At 39.3% G+C, this 21,393-nt stretch overlaps 1 protein-coding gene across 1 annotated transcript in view; it reads right to left on the bottom strand.

Annotated features, from left to right (window-relative positions):
* Positions 1-965: 965 nt before the first annotated feature.
* LOC132048893 (uncharacterized) overlaps positions 966-21,393 on the bottom strand; it is a 68,956-nt gene continuing 48,528 nt past the window's right edge. Inside the window, exons 2-9 of the mRNA XM_059439574.1 lie at positions 4,713-4,844; positions 4,031-4,628; positions 3,603-3,871; positions 3,473-3,536; positions 3,114-3,337; positions 2,383-2,727; positions 1,848-2,117; positions 966-1,733 (exon numbers count right to left, since the gene is read on the bottom strand). Of these exons, the coding sequence (XP_059295557.1) occupies positions 966-1,733; positions 1,848-2,117; positions 2,383-2,727; positions 3,114-3,337; positions 3,473-3,536; positions 3,603-3,871; positions 4,031-4,628; positions 4,713-4,844 (2,670 nt within the window). The remainder of the gene's footprint in view (positions 1,734-1,847; positions 2,118-2,382; positions 2,728-3,113; positions 3,338-3,472; positions 3,537-3,602; positions 3,872-4,030; positions 4,629-4,712; positions 4,845-21,393) is intronic.

The following is a 21,393-nucleotide window of genomic DNA, read 5'->3' as shown; positions in this document are numbered from 1 at the left end:
GGGGGTTATTTTGGATAGTCCGTAAAACAGAGGAAACTCTGCCGAAATTTTTCTGGAAATTATATAAATTTGAAACACAGCCTTGTCGGCTTCTGTTATATACCTGGATGTGTTTGATATAATCTGAGGGTGCGTTTGGGTGCCCAGATCGGGCACTAGTCACGGCCTACGGGGTTGGGTCGTGACAATAATCCCTGGCTTCTAGCATTTTCTTCCAGAGCCGAGATCCTCCCTTCCACCCTACCAGAGTTGGAATTTGCCTTTTGCAATATTTGTTCCACATAAATATGGACCATAAAGTGCAGCTAGTCCCGAACTTCTACCATAGCTTAGCAAAGAGTGCTTTGAAACATCAAATAGCGATCTGAATCCCATGCCACCTTCGTGTCTTGGATAGCACATATTTAACCAAGAGGCCCAATGTCTGTTCCTTTTATCTTCATTGTTACTCTAATAAAACTTGGCAAATATCCCGTGTAGCTCTTGAATAGTATACATTGTAGGGACCATTGCAAACAACAAATACATTGGCATAGTTTGAAGAACACTGTTGATGAGCACAACTTTACCTCTAAAAGACATCAACTTGCCTTTCCAATTCTGGAGCTTGTCTTTCAGCTTCTTTATCAGATCATTGTAATATGCTTTCTTCTTTCTGCTATGAAATATTGGGCATCCTAGATACTTGAATGGAAACTCACCTCTTGTAAAACCAGTGATTTGTGTCATATCTTGAACTAGACTCATTGCACAAGTTTTATACATGTAAAAACAACTCTTATCTCTATTCATTCTTTGTCCTGAGACAGTCTCATAATTTAGCAAAACTTCCATTACTAATTTTAATGAGTATCTATCTACAGAGGTAAAGATTATAGTGTCATCTATATATGCCAAATGATTTAGATCTGCACTCCATTTAGGCATGCCAAAACCTCTATACATAGGATCATCAAACAAGTTGTTCAAGGCCCTTGTAAAACTTCTGCAGACAGTATAAATAGTGATGGAGATAGAGGGTCACCTTGTTTGACCCCTCTTGTTGAATGAAAAAATCCTTGTGGCTGCCCATTGATCATCACAGAATACCAATTGTTAGCCATAGGTCTCCAAATCATATCCACAAAACCTTCTGAAAAGCCAATCTTGTGAAGAATTCTGATAAAAAACAACCAAGACACCCTATCATAGGCCTTTGCCATATCCAACTTGATGATTACATTTGTTGGTTTTCCTATCTTCCATATATCTATGACTATTTCCTGAGTTAGAAGAACATTCTCAATAATACTTCTCCCCTTCATAAAACCAGATTGATTTGGTGAAACAAACCTTGGCAAAATGCCCTCCAATCTACCATGAACCACTCTTGATATAACTTTATTGATAAAGTTACTCAAGCTCATTGGCCTTATGTCTGCATAAGTTTGAACATCTTGCTTTTTTGGTAAAAGAACCAAATTTGTATGAGTGATGGATTTAGGAAGAGTGTGACCTTCATGAAAGGCTTTAACCATATTAAGCACATCTGGACCAACAATATGCCAACAAGCATAAAAAAAAGTGCCTTTTAATCCATCAGGACCACAAGCACTATCCCGATTCAAAGCAAAAACTGCTTGTTTGACTTCATCAGCATTAGGAACAACTAATAATTCATTATCTTCCTCAGACACCAAGGAAGGAACATGGTTAAGTAAGCTAAAATCTGTAGCTTCTTGCTCCTGAGAAAACTATTTTTTGAAAAATTCTTCAGCCTCCACTGCCACTTGAATAGTATCTTCTACCCAATCTCTATTTGAATTCTGAATTCTTTTAATTTGCAACCTCTTCCTTCTACCATTTACCAGATTATGGAAAAATCTAGTATTTCTATCCCCTTCAGCAAACAAAGTAACATTAGCCTTCTGCCTCCAGAATTCTTCTTCAAAATGCAAATACTTCTTTAGTTCAGCCTGTGCTTGTTGTAGTACCATTCTGTTCAAAGGCAAAGCTTCTCCTTCAAAAATTTCTTCTTTGATCCTCACAATTTCTTCTCTAATGATCACTTGCTTGAAAATATCTCCATACACTTCTTTGCTCCATGTAGACAGAATCCTCTTTGTATGCTTCAATTTCTGTTTAAACAGCATAAACGGATTGCCATCCAGATTACTTAAACAATTATCCCTAATTATGCTCAAGAATCCTTGATGCTCAGTCCAAAACTTCAGAAATCTGAATGGTCTAATATATGCCTAACTTTGTTCTCCCAGAGTAATGAACAAAGGAGTATGGTCAGAACTTGTCCTTGTGAGATGTTCAACTTCCACCTGTGCAAACCATTGCTAAAATTGTTGATTAATGAAAACTCTATCCAACCTCTCAAAGATGCGGTCGAACCTCCTCTACCATTCCACCAAGTAAAATAGTGCCTTTGAAACTGGTTTCCGTCAATTCACAGGAATTTACACAGAAAGCAAAATCTTCATAGTCTTGAGGTTGGATTGGAATCCCACCTATCTTCTCATCTTCATGTAAAACTACATTAAAATCCCCTCCAACAAGCCATGGAAGATTAATAGAGTCTGCCACCTGATAAATGTCACCCCATAAGTGCAACCTCTCTGATTTATTACATTTAGCATAAACTAAAGTAATAACCAAAGATTTATTCTGAGCAAGAAGCACTAATTTTAAAGAGATTTGCTGAGCTGTATCTGGCAAAACTTGCACATCTACATTGGCCTAAAGAAAATACCAAATTTTGCCAGTTCTATTTGCACCAGCAATATTCATTCCCAGTTTCCTCTTATAGACTTCAACATTCCTAGCCTGTTGGAAAGGTTCCATCAGAGCTATGGAATTGAATTTATGATGTCTATGCAACATTTGAAGCCTGTGAAATGCTTGCTGAGTTCTAACAGATCTTATATTCCATATAAAGGCTTTCATCGTCATTTACATATGGATTTTGCTGCACCCCTCTTTGGCATCACTCTGACTGAAACTTGTGCTTCCACTTGCTTTTACCCTTTTTTTCCACCCTTTACTACAAATTTTAGGGACAAAGTTTTAACTCTTATTAGAGAATCTTGCATGCTCGCTTCCTTGTCTTCTATCAAAGCAATTACATTGTCATCTGATAATAGGCTCCTCTCCTCATCTAATATATTGTGCGAAACCAGATCATGCAAATGCCTCATAGGAGAACCCTTTTTCAACCATGATTCACTTGAACTGCTACCCTTGTCTTCCATACTTTGAGTATCTAACTTATCAATCTCAATAATTTGATCATCAGGAGGCTTTAGAGGATACCATTTTACCACCTCATGATCATTTGGTTGAACTCTATCTGTGCAACCTCGATTATACTTCTACACTAGGACACGAGCACGATTTTCTTCCCTTGGCAAAGTTAATCCTGATTCAGCATCTACTTGAATAAAATCTTCTTCTATACCATCAACTTCTACCTATTGTTCCAAACCTTTATCAACAATCACTTCTCCTTCCTCCAATACTCCTTGTAAATCTTCATCAAATCTGTCTCCCTATTTGGAAGAAGGAGACAATGACTGATGAATAGGACTCTTATCAGAGTTATCATCCTTCACTACATCTTTGCTAACTTCCTCTGATGGAAACTCCTCCATATTGAAAATAGGCTCAGTGATTTTCTCAACTGAAGCCTTGTCTTCCTCTTGGTTTTGAACATCAGATACATTGTCATTCACTTCACACCTTGCTAAACCTGCCACCTGATACACCCCAACTATGTCATTTTTTAACAGCTCAGAGTTGACTTGATCCTGATTCTCCTGATTCTTGTCAAGTGGTTCTAGATCTTCTTCATGAACATCCTCCACTTCTATTTCTGCATTCTCATCTGTCAAAGCTTGGAATTTATTTTAGATCGTAACATTCTTCCCCACTTCATTATCATTTACAAGCTTTCCATTCATAAATTTTTCAGGGTTTTTCTCCATGGTAAAAACTCTATCATCTTTGACAGAATTGAATTTGACAGTATGTCCAAAAACTTTACCTGCTGGTATAAATCTAGGAGTCTTCATTTTGTTCCACTCATTTCGTTTGTGCTTCACTTCTTCATCTACTTTCCCTTTTCCTTCTCCTTGATCTGCTTCTTTGCCTTCATCTTTACCATCTAACTCTTCAAATTTCTTCCTTAATTCTGGATTAAGAGTTCTACAAGTCTCTTCATTATGGCCTTGTAATTTACACTTCTTACAATAGTTGGGAAGAACATCATAAAGAATAATCACATCAACAAATCTTACTTCACTAGACTTTTCATCAATAATTTCCTTCCTAACAGAATTAGGCAGATCTGCTACCAAATCAACTAACACCTTGACCCTAGCACAACTAGGCCTGGTTTTGTTGATTATAGCCAAATCTAATTGTAAAGGCATACCAACTGCTGAGGCCAATGAAAACAAGGCTTCTTTGTCAAAAAAGGTAGGTAAGACATGAGGGAAAAAGATCCATGCCATAGCCATTGTTGTCTCCTCATCAATTCTGAACTTAGGATCATAAATCAGTAGTCTCATAGGATAATAATATCCATCTTTTGAATTAATATAATGAACACCCTTAGATGTCATTGTAATAAAATCTTCCAGCTACTCAAAATGCATCAGGATATGTCTATGTCGAAATAGACCTATTCTACAATCCCCCTTGATCCCACATTGCTTAGGAATCACCACACGAAGTTCTTCCAAATCAGGCCAACCATGAGAAAACTTCCCTACTACAGCATAGTTGAGTTCTTCTATCAAGTTCATACGTGAAACTTCCTCTTCTGTCCATCTCACCACTGCCTTTCCATCTCTTATCTCCACAGGTTTGATGGGATGGGTTCAATATGAGTTTTTGACGTCTGCATGGCTTCATTAATTGACTTAGGGGTTGTAGCATCCGCATAGGTAACAAGGGTTTTGTGATCACGTGAGGTAGGATTTGTGCTAGTGTTTATGTTTGGGGATTGAGGTAATTGAGGAAAATGCGAGGAAGAGGCGTTGTCCAGGCCAGCCACTATTAGAGGCTGGCCGTCAGCCACTGCCATAGTACAGGGTTTGCTCACTTTTTAGGGTTTTTCATGGAGAGAGAAGAGAGATTTTTCTCTAATGGAAGTGCAAAATGCTGAAAAATGGGGTTGATGGGGTATTTATACCCATCGTAAGTCGGTTCCACCAACTTTTCTAAGTGGGACCCGTAGAAGCCATTTGGCAACTTGGATGGGTTATCTTAAAATGGCCATAACTCCCTACTCCAATATCGTTTTGATGAGCGATTTATTGTGTTGGAAACTACACTCGACCAAGTTCATTTTAGGCTTTTGAAACACCTTAAAACTCCTAATATACCTATAGATATACCCCTCCAAAGTTGACCTAAAATTCTGTCCAAAATTCTTCCAACTTTTTTCTAAATTTTCGATAAACTTATTTTCTTCGATTTCTTGGTCCCGGAATCTTCCGAAACTCTCCATACATGATATTTATCATTAATCATACTTGATAAAGGTCATGTCCTTTGGTTTTAAGGGTGTCCTTCATGGTTACGACTTACGAGATCGTAATTCATCCTTTACTTCATTGTTACGTACTTCCCATGGCTTGTATCTTCAGACACTTCTTGGGAAGTCTCTGATACTCCATTAATACGGTAAAGTACATGGCATGCTCATGCTCTAAAAATGCGAGGTGTAACATTTCAGATAGAGGAGCGCAATTTACAGCTAACTTCTGAAAATCCTTTTAGAATGGGTTGGGGACTCAAGTTAGTCTTAGCACTGTATTTCATCCGTAGATAAATGGACAAGTGGAGTGTACTATACAGACACTTGAGGACATCTTTGAGAGCTTGTGTAATTGACTTCCGAGGTAGCTGGGATGATCATTTGCCTCTAATTGAGTTTGCATTTAATAACAATTACCATTCCAGTATCCAAATGGCTCTTTATGAGGCTTTATAAGGGCAGAGATGTAGATCATCTATAGGATGGTTTGATGTTGGAGAAAATCGGCTAGTAGGCCCGGACTTGATACGACGAAGCGGTGAAAAAGTGAAAGTGATTCAAGAAAGGTTACTAGTGGCGCGAGAATCGATAAAAATCCTATGCGGATAATCGGCAGCACAAGTTAGAGTTTGAGGTAGGCGACTGGGTCTTCCTGAAGATCTCACCTATAAAGAGAGTGATGAGATTTGGCAAAAAGGGCAAGTTGAGCCCTCGATACATCGGTCCATATAGAATTATCCGTAAAGTGGGTAAGGTAGCATATGAGCTACAGCTACCTCCTGATTTGGAGTTTGTGCATCGAGTGTTCCATGCGTCCATGCTCTGTAAGTGTATAGGAGGTCCCTCGAGAATTGTCTTAGGTAAATGATATCCAGGTGACCGAGCAGTTATCTTACGAAGAGACCCCAGTGGCTATACTAGATAGACAAGTTCATTGATTGTGGACTAAGGATGTGGCTTTTGTTAAAGTGCTCCGCGGGAATAATAATGTTGAAGAAGTGAGTTGGGAAGCTAAAGAGAAAATGAAGGCTAAAGACCCGCATTTGTTTCCGTTATCTCAAGAGATTCTGTCTGAGGCATCATTTCCCCCAAGTATTAGTTTTATTTATAGTTATTGTGATTGGTCGTGTGAGGCCATGGTGTTGTATATTTTAGTATGTGGCCCTATGTGGCATTATTTTGGGTTGATGTGGATAGGTTAGATTAGTATATTTTCAGGGAAGACTAAATTTGAAATTTTTATAGCTCATGACTTATACGAATGTTTCTTAGGAGAGAGAATGTTACACATCTCGTTTTCCTCACAAGAAAGTCCTTGGGTTATTGGTAGTCTATACCCTTAGTATGGAGATCCGCACCCGGGTTTTCGATATCTTAAGTACCTTACCCCGCATATACCAAAGTATAAGCATATGTTCTTTGTAATACGATAGGATTAGAAGTTAAGCAAATCGAATCGACGAAAATCGGAGCGACTTAGGAAAGTCTGAAGAAACCAGTCGCCTTTGACGGGCCATTAACATGTCAACGAGCCATCATTGGGTGCCATCGTTAAGCTGCCAACTCTGAACTTTCAGGTGGCAGGTCGACGGAGCACGTCGACGAGCCGTCGACACGTCCGTCAACCCACGTCGCTGGAACTTTCTAGTTCCACCTATATATATGCAACCTCACTTTTTATTCTCATTATTTTATTTCCCCAAACTACAAAAAACCCTTAAATATCTCCTCTCAACATTTTCCATCATATTAGTGAAGATTTAGTAAGATCCGAGCCCCGTAAGCCCAAGCTTGTGAAGGGAATGTTGTTCCTAGGGTTCCATTGAAGTTGTTGAGCTTTGGAATTGGATTTGAAGTTTGATTCTCAAAATATTAGACCCCTCAAGGTATGTATATGGTTCCCACCTTTGTGTTTGAGTTAATTATGAAGAGTTTTAGTGGTTTTAAGTAAAGGAAATACATTTATGAAAGTGGTAAATTAAATAAGGGTAAAGTTAGGGTCAAGGGCTATTTTGAGGAATGGTTTGGGATAGATTTAATTGTATTTTGGTATGTAAGTATGGATATTGTTGTTGATGATTAGATTAAGTTGGAAGTTGAAGGATTGTTATGTTTTCAAGGAAGATGTTGCCTGCAATCCGTTAAGCTCCTTTCGTACCTGAATTGGATAGTAAGTGTTATAAAGGGTCTAATTGTGGCCTATGTTATCTTAATTGTAGACTTACGAGTTCGTGAAGTAGACGTTGGACGACTAGATACGCTTCAAGGTATATTAAGGCTGTCCCTTCTATTCATTTTGGCATGATCCTTATCTTATGAATGAACAGAGAAGCGAGCGAGTTCCAAAGACTCTACTCCTAGATGGTATGGGATTCATCGTATCCTTGATCTCCTATGTTTTGTATCTACGGCTTCCACAGATCTTATGTTGTTCAGAGTAGTTCATAGCATTCTCTTTTTGAGTCCTTCATGCATTTATATATATATGTACAGTTATTTTCTTACACCGCGCCGCGCTATAGTCGGCCAAGCAGGCACGTCGATGTGCACACCACTGCAGTGGGCAGATTATGAGATTACCCTGGACGCGGGATGATGATGAGATGTTGATGGCACCGCGCCTATATGGCCAGGCAGTATACTATACATATGTATGTATAAGATGTTTTATTAAAGAAAGCATGCATAGTATTCACCGCAGAGGCACTTTCAGACGTTGAGTTTAGCTGTTATGTTTCAAATTTTTCGTGATTCCTATGTTTATGTTGTTCTTATGCCTTACTTACTCCATACATTTTCCGTACTAACTCCCCTATTGCTTGGGGGGCTGCGTTCATGCCCGCAGGTTCAGGTAGACAGACAGGCGGTCCAGCTCAGTAGGACTTCCACTCAGCGACGACGATGCACTCCCGAACGATCGGAGGTCTACCATTTTGGTATGCCATTTTAAGATGTATATATATGTATGTATGTATATATATATATATATATATATATATATATATATATATATATAGCGGGGCACATGTCCGTCGTTTCTATATCTTTTATTCCATTTGAGGTCGCAGAACGGTTATATGTAGTTGGCACGTGATGTAGCCTTGTCGGCTCCTATTCTTTTGTGTACAGCATATGTAGGGGCCTAGTCGGCTTGCCTTTGTTCTTTTCAGCACATATATATGCACAGATGGTTGATAGTTCTTGATGTCGTTCTTGTATGAGTCAATATAGCTCAATTATAAGTCGTAAATGGGTCCCTCTATCTTTCAGTGAGATATAGGTATGAGTGTAAGGGTGCTTGGTCAATAGAGGTCAGTCACTCGTCACGACTCATCGGTTCGGGTCGTGACAGCAGTGCACTGCATCGCATGTGCATTCATATTCACATACTCGTATTCTTTGGATTTGGACTTGGTATTTCTATACTTGTGGTGATATTTAGACTTGGTATCTCTGTACTTGATTTGATATTCGAACTTGGTGTTTTCGTACATACTTGGGTATTGATGGTGTTATATCCCGCATTTTTGAGCAATTGGATAATTCGAGACAATCGCGGGAGGACGACAAGTAAGACCATATTTTTATTTTGTTAAGCATGTGGATGGCCCATGAAGAATTTAGAAGCGGAATTATTAAGAAAGGTCAAGGGCATAAAGGGAAATTCGCAATACGCCTCGTAGAAATATAAAGGAAGGCGAAGGGTAAATTTGGAAGTTGGAAAATCGTTTAATGAACTACAACTCGTCTTGAAAAAATATGTGGGCTTGGAATTTTTTTTTAAATGGAGAAGGCCCAACCGGCCATGGACATGGGTCAAGCCAGTGGGATTTAATTTATACTATATAAAAGTTGACCAAGTCATCTTATTCCATTAGTTTCTCTAGAAATTTCAAGAAAGGAATAACAAGAGAAAGAAGGAGAGAAGCCACTAGGCCGTTCGGCCATGGCAAGAGCAAAGGAACTTTGGAGATTTTTCATTAAGGAAATTATTCTCTTCCATTCAAACACCATATTGAAGGGTCCTAAACAAAGTAGAGTGGTTGTTGAAGCAAGAAAACACATATCCATGCAAGTTGTGAATTCTAGCTAAGTGAAGGAATGAAGGAACAAGGTAAGAATTCATCCTTCCTTATATGTTGTGGATGGTTGTGGATGTTGTAGAATATGAAAATGAATGAAATTCATTAAGAACAAGACTATAGAGGTGTGGCGTGTATGCTTAAGTGTGTGTAGAAATTATGTTTTAACTATTTTATCTAGTGTTTGGTTGTTATTGTTGTGGATATTGAATGATTTTGGAGAGATTGTAGCCTTGCATGCATGATGTTAGCCGTGGGGTTTGTGTGTGTGTGGGCCGTATGTATTAAGATGGAGGGGGAGGTTATGAATCAAATTATTTAGTATGTTAATTGTGTTGTTGGAGTCTTGTGATGATAATGGAAAGTAAATGGTTCAAATTGGCATAAGGAAATTCGTTGTTAAGTTGTTGGCGGAAAATATGTGATTTCATTATAGATTATGTAATTGAGAAAATGAAGTTGTAAGTTGTAAATGGTGATTGTTGTAAGTGAGATTGAGGGATAAAAATATGTTGTGAATAATTATTTGGAAACTAGAAGTGTTGGATGAATTATGGCCTTGGTAGAAAGTTTGTATATTTTGTATATCTTGTGTGTATATAGCGTAAATGATATGAAATGCTTCCGAACGGCATCGTAATGATTTTGATTAGTAATGAATATGAGTATGATGGTGTTGGTTTGAAAATTTGAAGTTGGAAGGAAGCCATTGCATTATGTTAAGAAGAAGACTAGTTGTATGTTTTATTGTGTTGTTGATGTTGTTGTTGGGTTGTTGTTGATTGTTACGAGTAGAGTTTAATTCTCGGTGTCGTATTTATAGGTAGGTGCTGCGATTTTGGTAGACAAGTATTAAACCAAGATTGAAAGTTAAAGTCATGAATAGTAAGCTGGTAAATGTGACCATTTGCGGATTCTAGGCGAGACGGGATTGGAGATAAAGCGAGCATAAGTCGTCAAGTAGGTATGTGAAGCTACCCCTTTTCTTTTTTGGCATGTCCTAGGTGTGCTAGGCTTGAATTTGAGCCTCGGGGGTTATTCGTTCATCGAAATCCGATCCCGAAATGGGGCACTATTCATTCGGTGCGATTGAACTAAAATCCTTATATCTTGTTGGAAAAATGCTCAAACGTCGTAACTTGACAGGGAATGTAATCGAATTGCCTTGAAACTTCCAAAACCACTCCGAAGAGTGTGACATTTTATAAAACTTTTCTAAAACCACTCGAAGGCGAGTGTGATATATTATTTTCTAAAGCTTTCTTAAAACCACTCAGGAAGAGGTGTGATATATTATTTTCTAAGGCTTTTCTAAACCACTCCGAAGGGTGCGTACAAAACCATCGATGGGGGTGTGAGATTTTATTATTTAAACTTTTCAAAACCACTCCGAAGGGGGTGCGATATCTCATTATTATTATCATTATGCCGAAACTGTGATTAGTAGTATGTCACAGTGGCATGCCCGGGGCCGGGATAGCCGTATGTCACGAGTGGCATGCCGAAAGGCTAGGATGCGGGGCCAGCATGTCCGATGGGGCCGGGATAGACGTATGTCGGCCAGGCATGCCGAAGGGCCATCATTATTATGCGCGGAAGCGGTATGCCGAAGGGTATCATCATTCTATATATGCGAAAGGGGCTATCATTATTATTATGCGGGGCGGCAATGCCGGAAAGGGCTATCATTATTATTATGCGGAAGCGCTTAATACCCGAAGGGGATTACTATTATTATTATTATTATTATTATTATTATTATTATTATTATCATCATCATTATTATTGCGTCGTCGGCGGACTATTTCATTGGTATGTCGGAGGCGACACACGGGTTAGGTTGCATCCTTTGCTTAAGGAATGTGTGTTCATTTGTATTATTTACTTAAGGATTGTTCTAGGACCCCATGTATACATTTATACTTTCCTCCGGCGAGGGCGGGATGAGCTTGATTGTGATTTTATTCTTCTAAATTATTATTATTATTTGTAATCGTTTTTACATTATTATTATCATCTTCGGGGGTGCGTTTTCATGCGCGCGAAGAGAAGACTTTGCTAGGAGTTGTTTCCGCGGGATTGGCGAGCTCCATTTCGGAGTGTTGCCGAGTCAAAGTGTTCGGTCATGGTTTTAGCATATGTTAGAGACACGATTGTCTTTGTGGATAGTGTGCTGGAGGTGCGAATGGTTTGTAAAATGTTAAAAGAGTATGCGTTTCGAGATAATGATTATGTTTGAAAAGTTTCATGTTTCTTAAAATTTTCGAAATGACGAAGTTTTAGTAAGGACGTTTAAGGGTTCTAGGACCCCGACTAGTCGGGGTGTGACAAAGTGGTTCGATGTCCGTCCTAGGGGTTGTCTATGAAGTCGTGTCAGAGAGTCTTGTTTATGGTGTGTTGCGCGCCACATCTATAAACGAGAGGCTACGGGGGCATCTGTGGATTGTTGATCTTCTTTTATATCTAAATTGAGCAGAGCCACATTGTTGAAGTTTGTACTAAATCGCTTTGAAGGACGACGTCGATAAAAGAAAGCGACCTATGACATATCTAAACGATGGTAAACAACTGCGGACGAGGCATGTTGGATGAGGTAAGAGCATTGAAGTATTGCGAAAATGTAAATCGGAAGAATGGAAGTGAAGGTGAACATTAAGAATCGAAAGGGCAAAAACGGTAATTGCAAGAGAAAGGACGTGTTACGAAACGCGCCTAGGTAAAATCGTGATTTGGCTCTAGATTATGTAATAAAGGCCATATGAGAAAGCGTACGCGATTATATCGGCATTTACAAGGCACCGAATTCCGTCAAAGTTTCGGTTAAGCGTCTTTGAGCGTGGGAGCAATTCCCGTGATGGGTGACCCCGCAGGAAGTTTTCGAAAATTTTATAAATTCGTACGTAAGGAGCGAATAAGAAATGGGAGTAGTCTAAGAGAGATGTTATGACAAGAGAATGGCATTGGATGGTCTGGATGGATGAAGTGCTAATAGCTATAAAAAGGGAGAGGTGCTATGAGGCCTTATGTTTGTCGAGGAAATGTTCTAAAGGGGAAGATGTTATATCCCGCATTTTTGAGCAATTGGATAATTCGAGACAATCGCGGGAGGACGACAAGTAAGGCCATATTTTTATTTTGTTAAATGGATTCCATGAAGAATTTAGAAGCGGAATTATTAAGAAAGGTTTCGCAATACGCCTCGTAGAAATATAAAAGGAAGGCGAAGGTAAATTTAGTTGGAAAATCGTTTAATGAACTACAACTCGTCTTGAAAAAAATATGTGGGCTTGGAATTTTTTTAAATGGAGAAGGCGCTCGACATGGACATGGAAAGTTCCATGTGGGATTTAATTTATCTATATAAAAGTTGACCAAGTCATCTTATTCCATTAGTTTCTCCTAGAAATTTGAAAGGAATCAAGAGAAAAGAAGGAGAGAAGCCACTAGGCCATTCGGCCATGGCAAGCAAAGGAACTTTGGAGATTTTTCATTAAGGATTCTTTCCATTCCGTATTGAAGGGTCTAAACAAAGTAGAGTGGTTGTTGAAGCAAGAAAACACATATCCATGCAAGTTGTGAATTCTAGCTAAGTGAAGGAATGAAGGAACAAGGTAGAATTCATCCTTCCATGGGATGGTTGTGGATGTTGTAGAATATGAAAATGAATGAAATTCATTAAGAACAAGACTATAGAGGCGTAGTATGCTTAAGTGTGTGTAGAAATTATGTTTTAACTATTTTATCTAGTGTTTGGTTGTTATTGTTGTGGATATTGAATGATTTTGGAGAGATTGTAGCCATGGGCATGATGTTAGCCGTGGGGTTTGTGTGTGACAACGTATGTATTAAGATGGAGGGGAGGTTATGAATCAAATTATTTAGTATGTTAATTGTGTTGTTGGAGTCTTGTGATGATAATGGAAAGTAAATGGAAATTGGCATTGAAATTCGTTGTTAAAGTTTGTTGGCGGAAAATATGATTTCATTATAGATTATGTAATTGAGGAAAATGAAGTTGTAAGTTGTAAATGGTGATTGTTGTAAGTGAGATTGAGGGATAAAATATGTTGTGAATAATTATGTTGGAAACTAGAAGTGTTGGATGAATTATGGCCTTGGTAGAAAAGTTTGTATATTTTGTATATCTTGTGTGTGTATATGGCAGAAATGATTTGCTTCCCGAACGGCATCGTAATGATTTTGAAAAAATATGAGTATGATGGTGTTGGTTTGAAAATTTTTGGAAGGGGAAGCCATTGCATTATGTTAAGAAGAAGACTAGTTGTATGTTTTATTGTGTTGTTGATGTTGTTGGGTTGTTGTTGATTGTTACCAGCCGAGTTTAATTCTCGGGTGTCGTATTATAGTATATGAGGAGTTTTAAGGTAGACAAGTATTAAACCAAGATTGAAAGTTAAAGTCTCATGAATAGTAACTGTAAATGTGACCATTTGCGGATTCTCGAGTCGGGATTGGAGATAAAGCGGCACAAGTCGTCAAGTAAGGTATGTGAAGCTACCCCTTTTCTTCTTTTGGATGTCCTAGGTGTGCTAGGCTTGAATTTTGAGCCTCGGGGGTTATTACGTTCATCGAAATCCGACCAAATGGGGCATTCGGGCGATTGAACTAAAATCCTATATCTTATTGGAAAAATGCTCAAACGTCCTGCGTAGAATGTAATCGAATTGCCTTGAAACTTCCAAAACCACTCCGAAGGGAGTGTGACATTTTATAAAACTTTAAAAATCATAGGGAGTGTGATATATTATTTTCTAAATTTAAAACCACTCACGAAGGGGGTGTGATATATTATTTTCTAAGGCTTTTCTAAAACCACTCGAGAGGGTGCGTACACAAACCACTCCGATGGGGGGTGTGAGATTTTATTATTTAAACGAAACCACTCGAAGGGTGCGATATCTCATTATATACATTATGCCCGAAGGGGCTAGGATTAGTAGTATGTCACGTGGCATGCCCGATGGGGCCAGGATACGGTATGTCACCCCCGAAAGGGGCTAGGGATGCTCGGGCCGCATGTCCGATCAGGATAGACGATGTCGGACCATAGGGGCCATCATTATTATGCGGAAGCGACGATGCCCTAGCTATCATTACTATGCCGGAAGCGGCAATGCCGGGGCTATCCCATCGTGCCGAAAAATGCACACATTATATATATGCGGGAAGCGGCAATACCCGAAGGGGATTACTATTATTATTATTATTATTATTATTATTATTATTATTATTAAATCATTATTATTGCGCCGGAGCGGCCGTCCGGAAAAAGGGACTATTTCATTGGTATGTGGAGGCGACACACGGGTTAGGTTAAATCCTTTGCTTAAGGAATATTTATTATTTAAGGATTGTTCTAGGACCCCATGTATACATTTATACTTTCTCCCGGCCGAGGGCCGTAATGAGCTTGATTGTGATTTCTTTTCTTCTAAATTGAGCGAGTCGGTTGTTATTTGTAATCGCTTTACATACTCGGTACATATCCCGTGCGACATCTCTCCTTCTTGTGGGCCGCGTTTTCATGCCACGCGTACACCGGATGAAGAGAAGACTTTGCTAGGAGTTGTTTCCGCGGGATTGGCGAACTGGTTCGGAGTGTTACGAGTCAAAGTGTTCGGGAGGTTTTAGGCATATGTTAGAGACTTTGCGGGTGTTGTCTTGTGGATAGTGCGTCGGGAGAGGTGCGAATGGTTTGTAAATGTTAAAAGAGTAATAATGATTATTGTTTGAAAAGTTTCATGTTTCTTAAAAATTTTCGAAATGACGGGGTTTTAGTAACGCGAACGTTTGGGTGCGTATATGTATAAGTGCCCATCACACCCCGGTATGCTCGTGGGTGTGACGGATGGACTCGAGGATTAGAGACTTTCTCCTAGGCTGTCCGGGTGGTTATAGATATCTATTGTTATACCCTCGTCCGAGGAGCATGATCATGGCACGTACTTTATCGTATTAATGGATTATCCATCCCATGAAGTTTGGGAGGGTACAAGCCATAGGGAAGTACGCGACAACGAAGCACAAGATGAATTACGATCTCGTAAGTCTTAATCGAGAAGGAAAGCCTTGGAATCAAAGGGCATAACCATTTTCAAGTATGATTAATGATAAATATCATGTATGGAGAGTTTCGGAAGATTCCGGGACTAAGCAAATCGAAGAACATAAGTTCGTCCAAAAATTTGGAAAAAAAAAATTGGCAAGAATTTTTTGGACAGAATTTTGGGTCAAGTTTGGAGGGGTATATCTCCTAGTATATAGGTGCGGTGTAAGTTCGTCGAGTCTAGTTTCGTCACGACCCGAGCTAGGGCCTGGCGGGTCATAATAGCACCACTCATTCTATTACTCGTCCTGCGTTCATTCATATTTCTTATGCTCATAATCATAGAAATACTATTCATTTGAGGACATTTACTTTATATAAATAAGCCCTTCGGCTATCAAAATAATATATACATATACAATGAGCGCGTGAGACCATACTACCCACAACTATGCATCTACGAGCCTCTACTAGAGTACTAGACATATGGGCGAACGTCAGATCCCATCATGCCCTTATATATATACCAAAAGAATAAATCAATGGCACCTCAATGGAGTGCTCTCAATCAGCTAATAGCTCCTACGTTCTGGATCACCTCCCTGCCTACTGCCGTGGGCATGAACACAAGTCCAAAGAAATGATCGACGAACAGTACCGAGTATGTAAGGCATCAACAACAATAATACATCAACGAAATGGGGAAGCATCAAATGAGGAGCAAATTTGTATTTGTCAATCATTAATGCATGCTTACTTCATACTCATCATTATATCATGTATGCATATATGTATAAGTTGCCCGACCATATAGGTACGGTATGATAACTCATCGTTAGCCCGTGTCCGCGGCCCCACGTCGGGTTCCATCTCGCGGCCTCAATTGGTGTGCCAAGACATGGTGTATAAGTCGGCCATATAGGCGCGGTGTAATGTCATCATATATATCATCATAATAGACTCATCATCAAAAATAATGCATGCATAGAAACTCAAGGACAACAATACTTTATCGGTGACATAAGGTCGGAACCCCGATTCCATTATGGAGCATTTATAAGTACCGCCGATCGTTATATCTCGTATTTTATACGTCGGGATAATGCGAGCCAAGTGTGGAAAGTTAAGAATAAGACTATTTTCCGACTTTGTTTTAACGCATAAGTGCTTATGAATTTGGTTGGATGGAAAGTTAGACATTTCATGAAAATTTCAAAAAGTGAAGTGTTGGAACTTAAAATTCAAGAAAAAATAACCGTGTGGCCATGCATGACTTGTGGGCCATAGGCCACATATGGAATATGCAGAAATTAGATGACTTATTAAAATTATTGTCATCTCTTGGAAATTTCTAGAAAATTGGAGAAAAATTGGAAAAAAAAAAGAAAAGAGGAAAAAGAGTATGATCGGCCATATGCATGGTGCCTATATATATATATGATTAAGTCATGAAAAGGAAGACAATTCAAAGATTTGCCAAGTCTAGAAAATTCAAAAAAAAAGAAGAAGAAGGAGAGGCAGTCGGCCATGGCCGGCCGAATGGGAGCCATGGTGAATTTGATCAAGAGAAATTATTTCCTCCTTGTCTCCCCCACTAAGTGGAAGGTCTCTACGACGTGGAATGGTTGTTGGGACAAGCGACGCGTTGATTCTTGCAAAAACAAGCATTGGCCAAGGGAGGAATTAGGGAGGAAGAGGTGAGGTTTAATCCTTTCTTGTATATGTTATGGATGGTTTGTATATGTTGTGGCATGTAGAAATGAATAAAACTCATGAAATGATGGTGTGTTGTGTATGGCCGTGTATAGGTGATGTTACATAGAGCAAAGAACTAATTTATTGAGCATGTTTGGATTGTTGTATTATGGACGTTTGAGCATGTTGTAATGTGAAGAAATGGATGAAATTCATGAAGTTGAGGGTGATGTGTGGTGGCGAATAGGGCTGCCTTGGTGTAGATGGAATGAATTAAACTTACTTGATATCTTGGTTATCGTTGTTGTGAATTCCATGATGTAAAATGAAGATTTAATGATCTAAATTGAAGTTGTAATTGTTTGTGGGCTGATTTACAAGATAATGTGATTTTAATATAGCCTCTTGTATTGATGGAAATGATGTTATTAACATATGGAATTGTTGATATAGTTTATGAATTTGAAAGAGAAAAGTGTGTTGTTATTGTTCTCGTTGAGTTGGAAGGTTTCGGGTAAGATTGGATGTTGGTTTGGACATCTTGAATTACTTATCGATATTGTTATTATGATTGTTGGTATGGTTGTTGTTGATTTGGTAGAGTTGAATTCTCTGGGGATGTTGAAGTTATGGGAATGTTCTTCTTAGAAATTTTTGTAGACAAAGTGTTAATTTGGAATTGGATTCTTAAGTGTTATGGCTAATGGTTGATACCTAATGACATTATTGTAGATCGTGAGAAGTCGAGATGTAAGTTCGGATTAGCTTAGGAAGCGGCTAAGGTATGTAAAGCTCAACCTTTCCTTCTTTGGCATGTCTTAGTTGAAAATAGGTTATGACACGAATCTATGGTAATTCTATTCGTGATCGTAGGCATGTTTATGGTCCTTATTGGCTTCTTGATATTCGTATTCTTAATGTGGTCAAGTCATAGTCCTTATGTCATTTGTATAATTAAATTTCAAAAGTTGCGTAAAGGTTTTGTTTTCAAAAAGAGTTTTGTTCCTAAACGATTCGAAACTACGAACGTCCGTAACTTTGCTGAAGGCTCGGATCGCTTTCCGATTTGTTCGTAGAAAGTTCTAAAATGAATAATGTTCGTAACTTTCGAGTAGGACTCGGATTGGTTTGGAATATGATTATGATCCTTATGGTTTTGTTAACACGTTTATGATATGCTATGTTTCCGAATAACGTCGGAAGATATTTGATATAACTATTGTCCGATTTTTCAAGTGACATTCCGTTTAGACTACTTCATTGAGTCTACGAGTATGATTTTATGTGCATATGGTTTCTCTCACTACTCTGCTCGTGCAAGCTCAATATGTCTTTCACCGAGTCCCCGGCCGGTACGCATTCGTGCAACTTCTGCATTGTTCACCGAGTCCTCACTAGATGGTAGAGATGCATTATATATATATATATATATATGTATGATGATATGATGATATGATGATGTGATGAGATGGGGATGGCGGCGAGATGGCATACCGAGTCCGCTTGCTAGCGGGGCGGGACACGGCTTATCCGAGTCCCACAAGCTGGGTGAGTCGGGTACGGTATGTATATATATGTATATCTGCGTACATACGTGATTATGATATGATTTTACTCCCGAGTCCCTCGGCTGAGGGCGAGATACGGTTATATGTACGATGATATGATGATACGATTATGATATGATTTTATTTACCGATATATGTATATGCATGACAAATGTTTCAAAAGGACAAGTCTTGTGATTTTCTTGTCATTATACTTGTTTACGTAGTTCTATTTGGTTATGATTCCGTTTTTCCGTACTCCTAACGTTTACATCTTTACGTATTCCGTCCGACCCCCTTTCTTTCGAGGGCTACGTTTCATGCGGTGCGGGTACGCCGGATGAGTTGAAAATATTAGTAGAAGATGTTCCGGCGGGATTGGCGAGCTCCGTTCCCTCAGTCTTTGTAGAGTCGGGACATTATGTTGTGGTATCCGGGTTACAGACTATCAGGAACTATTGGGTGTCGTGGGTATAAGATGTCGGTTATGTCGCTATGTGTTGTGTTATTATGCGTTGTATTATAAAGCTTTATATGTTTCTATATGTTCGAAGATTTTTCCTTGATTCGAGAAAGATAAAAAGCATATTATTCTTCCAAAAACTTTCGTTATGTATTTGTGTCATGATTTGAGAGACAGCGTGATTATGAGTATTATGTGAGTCGACGGGTTCGCTCGGCCTAAATAAGGGTCGGGTGCCCATCACGAAGGTAAATAGGGTGTGACAAATTGTCCCGTAGCGGGTCGTCCTAGGGGTTGTACGCAAAGTCGTGGGAGTCTGTTATGGTGTGAGCGCGCCACATTTATAAACGGGAGGCTACGGGGCATCTCCAGGATGGTTACTCTTCTTTGACATCTTAGATCGTGCCATAGGGCGAGTCATAGGAGACTCAGAATCGCGTACTAAATTTTGGTTTCGGCGGAAGAAAAGTATCGACGGGAGAAGCGATTAACGACATTGGAATCTACAAAGTACGCGAGGTAAGCAACGGTACGAAAGATACGTATCGGGTAAGATATGAAAGTACGATTGAAACATAAGTTGAAGATTAAAAGGAAAGTAAACAAGAAAGTGTAACGAGTCTTTGTTGAGTTGGGCATACGAGGTATGTTTATTATTTTTTTGTATGGTTGATGATAATGGGAGCCCCGTGTGGCCGTGATATGATGTGAATGTATATATATATATGTGTTGGCCACGCAGAGGCATTGTTGGTATTTCTTTGTGTACGAGGTTTTGAGACGATAACGATTCACAGAGGAAACTCTGCCGAAATTTTCCCAGAAATAAAGTGAAAGTGAGGTATAGGTTTGTAATATGTTTTGGAAGGTCGTGCCAATAGCAATGAATTTTTTTTTTGACTAAGATACGAGCGCAGCCGACCTCGGGAAAGAAGTTAGTTGCGGAATTGGGGATAACAATAATTGGAAGTTCGATATCGACACGGTGAAAAGAATTTGGAAAAGACTTGTAGCCCACAAAGCGATCCAAAAAAAAAAAAAAACGGGGGCGGTAAGTCGTGATGGAGTGTTATTTAAGGTGCGACCGAATGGACAAGTAGGGACGAATTACGACGAGCTGATAGTTAAAGGGAGTAATAGGATGATTAGGACAAGAATACGGAGGAAAGGTGTCACACCCCGGTCTTACTAGGGTGTGATGGGCACCCGACCCCGTAACTGGAGCCGAACGAACCCACTGACTCTTACTACGTACTAAATTTTTTTTTTCCACATCAAATATACCTAATAAGATTTCTAAAATACTCTTTCGATGCTTTTAAATCAAATAAAACATGTAATCGTACAAAACTTCATCATCGTACAAATCGACTCGTCAGTAAGGTCGTAAATGTATCGACTCCCAACACCCACGGGTGCGTACGCAAAGTCTCTAACCGAACAAAACATCATGGCATGCCTGTCGAGCTTGGCGACACTCGTAACAATGGAGATTGCCAACTTGACTGGGGACGTCTTCGTAACGGCTTCTACTCATCGGGTGTACTGCGCGGCATGAAACGCAGCGCCCACGAAATGGGGCGTCGGTACGAGTAATGTGCGAGTATACAGGCATGACTAATATCGCGAAATCATAATAGAGAATATAAAACACAACATAGGAGAGTGATATAACCGTATCTCGTTTGTCTACCATGACGGATATTATGCGAGTTAGCTTTACCTTTGGAGTACTATATAGATACGCAGAGTGAAATGCCCGACCGTGTAGGTGCGGTGTATCTTCCGACCATATAGGTGCGGTGGATTCTTGCCTAACCATATAGGTCTTGATTATGGCAGCTTTACGGCAGCATTACCATGGAATAAGGAATGTCAATCATCGAGTGCCCATCAAGTGAGATCGGCCATGCATGCTAGCTTTTTAAAAGAAACATGTAAATATCCGAAAGTAAACTGCCCGACCACGTAGGATCGGTGTAGCTGCCCGTCCATATAGGAACGGTGTA

The sequence above is a fragment of the Lycium ferocissimum genome, chromosome 3 (genome assembly GCF_029784015.1).
Source record: "Lycium ferocissimum isolate CSIRO_LF1 chromosome 3, AGI_CSIRO_Lferr_CH_V1, whole genome shotgun sequence".
NCBI classification, from domain to species: domain Eukaryota; kingdom Viridiplantae; phylum Streptophyta; class Magnoliopsida; order Solanales; family Solanaceae; genus Lycium; species Lycium ferocissimum.
The sequence above is the reverse complement of the archived record's forward strand: the minus strand, read 5'-3'. Positions and strand labels throughout refer to the sequence as shown.